The sequence below is a fragment of the Sus scrofa genome, unplaced genomic scaffold (genome assembly GCF_000003025.6).
Source record: "Sus scrofa isolate TJ Tabasco breed Duroc unplaced genomic scaffold, Sscrofa11.1 Contig1642, whole genome shotgun sequence".
Taxonomy (NCBI): domain Eukaryota; kingdom Metazoa; phylum Chordata; class Mammalia; order Artiodactyla; family Suidae; genus Sus; species Sus scrofa.
Genome location: NW_018084924.1, coordinates 113,687 through 123,929, shown reverse-complemented (window position 1 = coordinate 123,929; position 10,243 = coordinate 113,687). Strand labels below are relative to the sequence as shown.

General features: G+C 63.1%; 1 protein-coding gene across 2 annotated transcripts; it reads right to left on the bottom strand.

Moving 5' to 3' along the window:
* Window positions 1–1,721: 1,721 nt before the first annotated feature.
* On the bottom strand, window positions 1,722–9,987 carry LOC110255204 (melanoma-associated antigen D4-like). 2 transcript variants are annotated; one of them, XM_013986142.2, is made up of 13 exons: window positions 9,840–9,987; window positions 7,971–8,181; window positions 6,824–7,663; window positions 6,263–6,469; window positions 6,095–6,158; window positions 5,776–5,855; window positions 5,264–5,355; window positions 4,545–4,624; window positions 4,419–4,461; window positions 3,944–4,006; window positions 2,875–2,989; window positions 2,128–2,563; window positions 1,722–1,926 (listed from the first exon to the last, which is right to left on the bottom strand). In XM_013986142.2, the coding sequence occupies exons 2-12, from the start codon at window positions 8,178–8,180 to the stop codon at window positions 2,129–2,131; spliced, it is 2,229 nt and encodes a 742-aa protein (XP_013841596.2). In that variant the 5' UTR covers window position 8,181; window positions 9,840–9,987; the 3' UTR covers window positions 1,722–1,926; window position 2,128. The 2 variants fall into 2 exon arrangements, with proteins under 2 accessions (XP_013841596.2, XP_005673681.2); XM_005673624.2 differs by lacking the exon at window positions 9,840–9,987 and adding an exon at window positions 9,155–9,306.
* Window positions 9,988–10,243: the final 256 nt, after the last annotated feature.

The window sequence follows — 10,243 nt, the reverse complement described above, 5'->3', positions numbered from 1 at the left end:
AGTCCAGCCGCCCCCCAAGGTGACCATCCTCAACTTCTGGGGGACCCGCTGTCTGTCTGGGTTCCCAGGGCCCTCCTTCCTCCCTGCTCCCCAGGCTTCTCTCAGCTCTCTTCCTCCCTGCCCACCCTGCTCTCAGCACTGCCCCCACAGTGTGTGTGGGGGAACAAGGCCCAGGTGAGGACACCATAGGGAAGGGGCTGCAAGGGAGGGGGCTGCAAGCCTGGAGGCCCTGGGAAGTGGCGTCATCCCAGCGCCCTGTCTCTGGGGGCTGTTCTCTCCTCCTCTCCAGAGGAGCCGCCATGTGTCAAGTGCCCTGTGCACACAGTGCTCAAGCTTACGCCTGTGGCTTGTGGTGAGCGCCCACCCTCATCCATGAGAAGGCAAGTGCACAAGCAGGTGCCGGGAGGCCCCAGGGTGACGGTGCCAGAGACATACACGTGTCATTCATCGTGCCAAGGCCGGGCACCCAAATCCCAGACCGGAAATCTGGAGCCCGCACCTGAAAGGGAACTGAATTTCTGCCCAAATCACACATGGTCCACGGGACCCAGGGTGGACCAGCAGCCAGGGAGGCAGAAATCAAGGCACCGGCCAATAAGGTAGAAACCCACCTGAAGCCCATCTTAAGGGAGGGGTCCATACAGAGCCAGCTTCTTGGCGGGGGGGGGGGGGCGCGCCCCAGGCCGACCCTCAGAAGGATTGCACCTGTGGTTCAGGCTCTGCTGTTGCTCCCTTGGAATTCTTAGTAACTTTTGAGCAAGGTGACTGGGATCTTTGTTTTCCACTGGGCCTGGCGAATGGTGTGCCTTGGTCTGGGCCAGGATTCAGGTCTGGCCGAGAGGGGATCACCTCTTCTGGGGGCAAAGGGCAAGCCACGGGCGGGAACGGTTCCTTACACGACTCTCCCTCCTCTTAACCTGGGCCTTATCCTCCGAGCTGGGGACATGAAGGAGCCTGGAAAAAGCCTCATACAAGCCCTTTCCTGCTACCGAGCCCTTCCTTCACAGTGTCTCCGCCCTGTTGTCCAGCTGGGGAGCGGAAGCTCTAGTGCCAACCCCCGTGGGGATCACCCAGCCCGTGGAGACACCTGCATCTAGGCTGGCCTTGGCCTCACCGGGAGAGCCCTGCTTCCAGTGCAGAGCCCTGGAGCATCCCAAAAGGCTTCTGGCTGCGGTCCCGGGCCATGGGCTCTCCAGGTGAGTATGTAGCTTTGTTTTCAATTAAATCGGCTCTCTGGGCAATAACGGCTTCTTCCTCTGCTTGCAGTCAGTAGAGGTGAGGATGTCACTGGGAGGCCCACCTAATCATCGTCCTTAAGACCCAACGAGGTCCTAAAATTGTGTGGATGAGGGGGGGAATGGACAGTGACCCCAAAGATGGGATGGAGGAGAGGAAGGTGGTGGTGGTGGGTGTCTGTGCATGCTGTCCCTTGGCGGGTAGGGAAGATGGGCCAGGGGCCCCAGCTCCTAGCCCTCCACCCCATCCCTTCTCCTGGAAACCCCTGCTGGTATCAAACTGGGGCCACACCATGCAGGGAATCATGAAACTGCGTGGACTGGAGCTTCTGGAAACTCGTGGTCTCCATGTTCAGCTCCAAGCCTCCCAGTGCCCAGCCCACACCCACCCAACCTTTTAGGCAGCGGTGGCCTCCGCCTGTCCCAGAGGGTCTGACCACGGGCCACTCTGAACCACCCCTGCCCCGGAAAAGGAGGAAACGCCCCTCTGATTTTGCAACTTTAATGTAACACTGATACCAAAAACACGACGGCACGACAAAAGCACACACGAAAGCAGGAAGGGCAGAGAGAGCTTCATCTTGCATGCCATCTTCCATGGACTGGGAGAAGCTGCCTAGAGTGCTGTCGGGGAGGGGGCTGAAGAGGCACTCCGGCTGGCTGGGGGACCGCTGCAGCTCGTCAGCGCTGCCTGGGCACGTGAGACACAAGAGCCAAAACAGAAGCATCCGAAGCGTGAAACGGGAGGGCCAGAAAGGGCAAACGGAGTGTCCAGTCACGCGTTCCTCGTTCCCGCACGCCACCCACCCCGGGGCCTGCCTTCCCCTGACGCATCACCGACCCTCGGCACACCCCCCGCCTCAATTTCAGAGTCTCTTGTATGGATCCCCACCTTACTGGATCCAGGAAAAGAAGCTGGCACTGGTTCTGGCGGCGTTTCTGGTCCGGATGGTGGAGCTGGTGCTAGGGCCATCGAGCATGCTGGTGCTGGCCGGACCATTGGTGCCACTGCTGACGCCAGCCCGCCAAGTGGCTCTCCTGTTGGCACGGTTGCTGTTCAGAATGTACTGATGGTATCTGGCCCAGAAAGCGAAGGGGATCCTCGACCAGGCGTCGCCAAAATCTCCGTCCTCATCCCAGGTCAGGAGCTCCACCTGTATGTCGTCCCAGCTCCACCGTCCAATCAGAGCTTCATCCCCGATGTTCATCTGGGCCCTCATCTGGGCCCTGGCATGCTCCTCGGCCATATCCACATCCATCGTCTTGAAAGCATCATCCACAGCCTCCAAGAAATGAGCCTTCCATTCCCGGGGGTCTCGGTTCTGATACTGCGATGGAATAAGTGCAGCCATAGGAACAGCTACCCGACCCTCGCCGAGCCCCTGCTCCCCGCCACACACCCTCCTGAGCGCTATAAGGAGCAGCACGCCTGGAATCGGGCTCTTACTCGTCTGGGCCAGATCCGGGAGTGGCCCCCAGCCCCTCGCTACTCACTATGCCCGTGAACCTGCGTGAGTGTCTTAGGAACCTGTCTCAGCCTCAGCATCCTCACTGGACAAAGAGCAGCAGAAGGCTGGCATCGAGGAACCCACACGCTGGGTGGGGGGGAGCGCCAGCCAGAAGAGCGGCTCTGCCTCACCTGGGCGATGAATCTCAGCACGCGCATCTTGCTGGTCTCATGGCGGGCTCGCAGGCCCCAGAGGAACTCGTACTCGGGTGGGCTGCTATTGGGGATCTTCTTGTATTCCAGGTACCTGAGTGAGAGAGGAAATCAACCTCTGCCTGCAGCCAGGGAGGCCAGTTGCTGCCCCAGTGGCTCCCAGGTGGAGCCTTCCTGCCTGGAGGCTACAGCTCGGCTCCTGAAAGGGGGCTGCCCTGGCCTCCAGCCTTCGCCTTGCTGGGGGTCGGGGTGGGGGTTGCTAGCCCTGATACTGATGCCCTCAAAGGCTTAGCCCGCCAGTCCTACCCTGCAGCCCTGTGGAGGGACAGGGGCACACGAGTAGGGTCTTGATGTACAGCCAGGCCACGCGATTACTGCCCCTTGTCACAATAACCCAGATCCTTGTTGGGTGTCTTAGAAACAGAGGAGCCACTTCTTCCGGCCCCCTGCTCTGAGCACACTCCACCAAGGGGCTCGTCTGTGGCCTGGCTGGGCCCTGGGACAGTCCTCCCCAGAGAATGACTGTCAGGGAAGAAAGAGTCAACTAAGGGCAGTGCACTCCAGGCACGCCCTCCAGACCATTTATTGTGCGTGTGGCAGGGGAGGGCGGTGCGTGGGCATGTGGGCACGAGGGCGCGTGAGATCTCCAAACACCAAGGCTGGTGTGGGCCTGAGCTGGAAAGAGCCCAGATGGGCTCTGTATGAGTCGGGGCCGTGCTCAGACTTCCACTGAGGCCCAGGCTCCTGAGAGGTAAAGCCGGGGAAGTGCGCCTACAGCCTAGAGGGCAGGTGAGTGCAGGGCTAGTACCAGACCAGATGGTGGCTGTACCACCCCTGTCCTGTGTTTCCAGTCTGTGTGGGCTCCCTTTCCCCAAGCCTCCTAGAACTGCCCTGCACCAACACTCAGGCCCCCTTCCCGCCTGGCCACACTCACACCAGACACTCATACATCCCTCTGGCGTTAGGAGGGGGGGAATGGCTTCCTAGGCCAGACCAGCACACGAGGAAGGCCTGAGTGGGAGGCCAAGTGACCTCAGTCAATACTCACTTCTGCTTTACAAAGTCCTCTGTAATGAGTTTCCTCAGATCGCCAAGGAATGGGTGCTTCACCCTGAGGGCAAGGAAAGGAACCCATGACTAGAGACGGTGGCGGTGCCCGGGGTGGGCAGGAGCACCCTCTGGCAGGACCGAGAGCTTCCCAGCCTGCGTGGCGTCCCCACGGACCCCTGGGCAGGCGGCAGAGGCCAGACGGCCGCTTGTCAGTGATGCCCCAGGCAGGGGTCTGACGGAGCCCCCGGTTCCAACGGTTTCTCTTAGCTCTCATCTGGCAACAGAGAGGGCACGTGGAGCAGAGGCTCGGAGCTCAGGGCTGTTTCCCCAGGGGCCTCGGGAGGACCCTCCCTTTGCTCTCTACCTAGTCGGGGACGCCATTCCCCGCACAGACCACCAGGCCGTTGCCATCCTGGGGCCTCCTGTGCCCAAGGACACACTGAGGAGTGGGAGCCGAGAGACCCCAATCATACCCGGGGCGCAGTCCCATCTTGCGGAGTGCCTCCCAGAGGACAGCTGCGAGGGGAGATGAGGTACAAGAGTTTAGCACAGGGAGGGGAGACGCCGGGCAGCCCCCAGCTGCAGGGCCAGCCACTCACCCTCGCTGGCACGGTTGCCGTTCATGAAGATGATGCCCAGAATCACCAAGAGGAGACTCAGCCTGGGAGTGTCCTTGGTCCTGAGGGGTAGAAAGAGGGGTCCCATCCAGCAGCTGTTTGCCTGACGGCTACAGCCGGCTCTCCCTGCCAGCCTATCTCAGACGGCCGGCTGGGCTACGGGGCAGCTCCTCCTACTCCGCATGGCTCGTTACCTGGTCCAGGCAATTCATTCCCCGACCTGAGAGTAGGGCCCTTCCTCCATCAGATGGGGATGCCAACAACCTCCTCCCAAGGCTCCGCCGAGGATGGGTCAGGCAGGGAGCCAAGGCTTGGCAACTCGCTGTGTCAAGAGGCGGGTCCACACCTTCCCTGCCCTTCGCGTGTGGCGTCCGGAACGCAACTGGACTGGGGGCCCCCTGCTCCCGCCCCGAGGACCACTCTGCCAAGCCCTGGCCAGGACCTGAGCAGGGAGAGGCAGACAAGCAGCTTGCTTTCCTGAGAAGATGGGGGTGGGGGAGGGTGGGCAGGCCCGAAACCCAGGGAGCAAAGCTGCCCAGGCTGCTGCCCCTTGCAGCCCTTAACTGCTCAGCACTGCTGACTGGGGGTGGGAGCGTGCAGGGCCCCCTAAACCCCTTTCCCCTTTCTCTGCTTTCTCTGCCAGGGGAGTGGGGAGGCACCACCAAGCAAGGCCACCACTCTCCTGCTCCTGCCCCACGCACTTTCCCAGGAGGCGGGCTGATGAATCCCGTGTGCAGACGAGAATGTAGAGGTGTTCTTCCTTGTCGATCTCCTTCAGGTGGATCCCGAACTTCTACGTGGGGGAGAAAGCAGAATGTGACATCAGACGTCCATGCTGGGTGTCCCGTAGGCAGTCACTCAATTCCCTGGTAGAAGGTTTCCTCCGTGGGAAAGCCCACACCCTGGAGCCCAGGGTGGGGGGTGGGGGCGCGGAAGGGGCGGGGCCGAGGGGGAGGCGCCCTTGGGAGTGCTGACGCCCGCTGGGGCTTTGGCACCCACCTCAGGAGAGGACAGACCCGCAGAGAGCACTAGAGGGAGGAAGGAGGGCAGAGGGCAGGCAGAGGAAGCTCCCAGGCGGAGAGGCCAGGGAGGGCTTCCCTCTGTCCAGAGCGGGAGGTACTGCCTCTGGGCTTCCAGGGACTGAGGGTGCAGGGCTTCCCTGCTGCTCCTGCTCCACAGAGCTGCCTGCCCCAGCTCCCGCCTCCACGCCCACCTTTTCCAGAGTGTATGTTGCCCGTTCAATGATCTCGGGGAAATGTTCGTCGTACTCTCGGATGACGTCCTTCAGCATGTCTGCGGGAGGGGAGGGGAGGGGTGGGCAAAGCACCGGGGCTGAGCTGGGGCCTCAGAGCTTCCGCCCCTCGCTCAGCCCCGCCGGCCGCCCAGCGAGCAGAGCACAGGCGAGACCCCCACACCCTGCACACGGAGCCGTCAGCCAGGGCCCGACGGGCGAGGGCATCTGATGGGAGGCCCACAGGGCAGAGCTGGGGCAGGACGGAAGGGCAGAGCTCCCGGCCCTGAGGGTTGCCCACCTGAACGCTTGATGGGGATCTTCTTGTAGTCTTTAATCATCAGATATTTCACCAACTTATTTGCCTGGAGAAGGAGGAGCACACGGGGAGACCCAGGCGTGGGTGACCTCGAAGAACGGACCAGCAAGGCAGGAGAGGAGGGAGATGGGGGAAGGGCAGGCTTCTTACCCTCTCTTGCAGAAGGGTCACGTTGCGGGGTGGCAAACACAGTACGTGCCTTGAGGGTACCTGGGACCTCACGGCCGTGGGGGGCCGAGGAGCCATCTGCGCCCGGCCCATCGTCGGTGGGGGCTGCGATGCCCTCCACGTCGGCGGGACCACAGGAGGCTCTCTCTCCTCCTCGCTGCTCTCATATTCGTCATCCAGGTGCTTGGACTGTAGCATCAGACGGAGGAGAAACTCAGGGCTGCCAGGCTCCCCGCACCAAGGCGCCCAGCACACCTCTTACCCAGACAGAGCACGCGCTTCGAAATAAGGGTAGTAGGACCAGCGGATGGCACGTGCCCAGGGCTTCCTAAGGGCCAGGCACGGAGCCAACCGCTAGTCCCTCCCGGCCCAAGGAGAGCCACTACGTGGAGGAAAACCATGCTAGGAAACAAGCCTGGGAGGGACATGCACGAGCTGAGAGAAGAAGAGGGGTGGGGAGGGCAGCCAAGGAGGCAGAGAGAGCAGAGGGCAGAGAAAGCAGGGGAGCAGAGGGGGCTGGAGACAGCAGCAGGGAGGGCTCACCTTCTTTGTCCTCTTGCCTCCCATCCTGGCCCAGGGCTCCGCACTCTGCTGAGAGGTGGCAGCTGCACCCTCAGGCTCAGGGATGCTCGTGGCCATCTTGGCCTTGGCAGCAGCTGCTGCCGCCACATTCTGAGGCTCCACCCACCGAGTCTTGGCCAGAGCCTTCCCAGACTTGGTCGTCTTGGGGCGGGTGGCTGCCCCCTCCCCGGCAGAGGCTGCCTGGGCCCCCCCGGAGGCACCACTGGGACCCTCTGGGGCAGCCTCTTGGGCAGGGGCGGGTCTCTTAGGGCGTGGGAAGGCCATGCCACTGACACCTGCCGGCTGCGTGAAATCAAAGACGTCGTTCTGACCCAGGAAAGCTGCCTTGGGACGGGTGGCATCCATGTCTCTGGCACCCGGGGCCTGGGGGAAAGCGCAGGCCGTACTTGGGCCCTCGGTCGCAGCCCCCTGGGCCTGGGAGGATGTCTGGGGCTGTGGGGACGAGGCCGCTGGAGCCCCCGGGGCGGCCCTCTCGCTGTTGGCCAGCATCTGGGAGCTGTGCGGAGAGGCGAGGCCCCTCTCAGGGGTGGCTGCCCGAGCCTCGGCGGCGGCAGCGTAGGTCATGGGCTGGGGATCGCCCGCTGAGGCCTGGTCTGTGGCCCCTGAGTGGTTAGGGACCACCTGACTGTAGGTGGCACGGGCAGCGGCGGCAGCGGCCCGAGAGGCACGGTTGGAGGAGGCGGCGCGGGCTACGTTGGCAGCACGGGCCGCCGCCTCACTGGCAAGTGTTTCTGAATCCAGCTGAAATGCCTCCATCAGAGTCCTGGCCAGCATAGGGTTTTCCAGTTCCCAGGGCTCATTCTGCAAGACCGGGGAAGGCAGGGGAAGGCACACAGCTCTAGGCACACTCACTCTGGGCTGCCCCAGCTCCTCCCAGCGGCCAGCCCCCGACCAGCCCCCAGACCCTCCAAAGCCCCTTTCCCCCAGCACAAGAGGGAAGGTTTGGAGAAGCTGGGCTGTTCTTGCCCATTCCACCCCCACCCCCACCCCCACGCCCCTCTCCCACCCCGCCCCACCCCCAGCCTTCAGCCACCCCCCTCCTCCCATCCTCCCTGAAGTCACAGGGGAGAAGGCCCAGGGCTAGCAGGGGGCCAACGAGGGGCCTCACCGCTAGGATGCGAAAGCCTGGACCCAAGCTCCCAAAGGCTCTGAGGATACGGATGTCAAAGCTGGTGAGGGCTCCGTAGCCTCCAAAAGCACCAAATTCTTCATAGTCGTTTCCTTCCACCATCTCTTCCTCCTCGACTTCATCGCTCCCCTCGTCCATGTCTTCAACACTGTAGCCTTCTGGTTCCATGCGGTAGCTTCCCTCAGCCATGCTGGGGGGGGGGGCCCAAGGAGAAGAGACCTCAGCCTGAGAGGGAGGGGGAGCCCTCCTCAGGCGGAGGGGGAGGGGTCCAGCCAGCGGGAGGCGGGACCTCTCAGGAGGTGGGGGGCTGCAATCATCAGGTTACCAGGCAGCAGGAGGGGAATGGGGCGGGGCGGGGCGGGGTGGGGGTGTTGAGGGCTGCTGGGGTAGATGCCTTCGGAGACAGGGCCCTCGAAGGATAGGGGAGGTCGGAGGAGACTCTGCACTCAAAAGGGAGTTTGGGACAGGCAGGCTCCCCATCCCACTGGCGACATGTGAGCAGGGGGTGGACTGGCGGGCTTGGGTCTAAAGCGTCCCAGAGGACATGTGTTGAGAGGGGGAAAAATAACGCGCCCGGATTTCAGGGCTGGAGCAGGGGGCCAGGAGGGTGGGGAGCAAATGCCATGAGAGGGCTCAGACAACAGGGACCCCAGGAAGCTCTGGGAAAATGAATCCCAAGGACCCTCTGACTAGGTCTGGGTGGAAGGCTTCAGCTGACTACGGTCTAGGTTGGGGTCATAGAGGAGCGAGCGCTCGCGTGGACGGGGTGGGGTCCTCGGACTAGGTGAGGAGTGCTGGAGAGCGCAAATGCCAGGACCGCAACCCCAGGAAGGGGGCAGAGAGGTCAGCTCTGCTGGAGGGATCTCAGAGTGCTTGGGGCTGGAGGTGGGGCCTCTGCTCTAAGGAAGCTCAGCACGGAGCACCGGGTGTGCTAAGGGGGGTTCCGATGGGGAGCTCCGGTCTAAGCGTGGCTAGGATCGAGGAGCCTGCGTGGGGTGTCCGGGCTGCTGGCGGCTCCCATCTAGAGCGCGGGTCTAAGGGGGCTCGGCTTCTGCGGGCTTGGGCTTTGTTCAGATCCGGGGGCGGGGGTGGAGGGTGGAAAGGGCGCAGGGTACCGCGCCCCGCTGGCCCTCCCGCGGTCCTGTCTGGGGCTGGATCCTTACCTTCCCTGGGGCTCCAATGGCGTCCGTCCTCAGCACCAGGAACCCCGCAGCCGCGCCCTCGCCTCCTGCTGCCAGCACAGCAGCTCCGACCACCCCGCCCCTTTTCTCCGCGCACCCCCGCGGCCGGGCAGGCTGCGCATGCGCAGACCCCTCCAGCCCGCCAGCTCTCCCAACAAAAGCCCTTTCCACCAGGTCCCCAGTGCGCATGCGACTCCGCGAGGGGGTGGGCAGGGTGGGGGGCGTTTTCTCCTGCCGGTCTGATCCAACCCCCGCCCCGCGCGCGCCCCCCGCCACCGCGCCCCCCACCACAGGCGCCCGCATTCACACCCTGTAGTGCGGTTCCACTCATCCATCATCTACCCTCCATCCCCCCCCACCCCACTTTTGCACAGTGCTTCTCAGCCCTGCCCTCCCCGTGCCTCTCCCCTAAGCTCTGCCAGTGTGGTCTGGGGTACACTAAGCCCCTCTTCCCCAGCGTGACCCCTAGGTCAGTGATAACAGAGCTCTCTAGCCCACAGTCTCTGTCTGCCAGGAGCGCAATGGAAGTGGCCAGAAGACACTGGTTCCCTTTGTGTTCCCCTCCATTATCCATCTCTAGGGCCCCCGGACACACTGGGAACATCTGCTTCCCCAGCCACTCTTCCTGCAGCTTGTGTGGCGCAGCAGGATCTGTACCGGGCATTACCTTCCTCTCACAGCAGTCCTGGGAGGTGGATGTCAGCATCCCCGCTTTACAGATCAGGACGCTGAGGCGCAGACAGGCACGCGGCATGGACTACCCAAGGCCACAGAGCCAGTGGATCGAACGAGCGGGATTTGGGCCCAGGTCTTCTGACGCCAGCAACCCATGAGCAGGCCCCAAGACTGAGGCACCCTCCCCTCTTCGGGTTGAGCAACAGATCCACCCCAGCTCCCCTGCCCTGTCAGCATCTGTGCCAAACAAGCAAGGTTTTTCTGTTCCCTGCCGAAGCTTGAGCTCTGCATCTGGGAGGACACAGACAGAGACCCCAGCTCTCCCTCCGCCCTGCCTGCTCTAGGTGGGTCCTTCCAGGTGTGGGAATTGCTCCACGGGGTCCGCTCTCTGCTCCC

Coding starts and splice junctions, on each gene's coding strand:
- LOC110255204 (XM_013986142.2), bottom strand. CDS start 8,180: ATGGCTGAGGGAAGCTACCGCATGGAACCAGAAGGCTACAGTGTTGAA. Junction 4,007..4,418: donor AAGATGGGACTGCGCCCCGG/GTATGATTGGGG, acceptor CCTTGCCCTCAG/GGTGAAGCACCCATTCCTTG. Junction 2,564..2,874: donor TGCTGAGATTCATCGCCCAG/GTGAGGCAGAGC, acceptor ATTCCATCGCAG/TATCAGAACCGAGACCCCCG.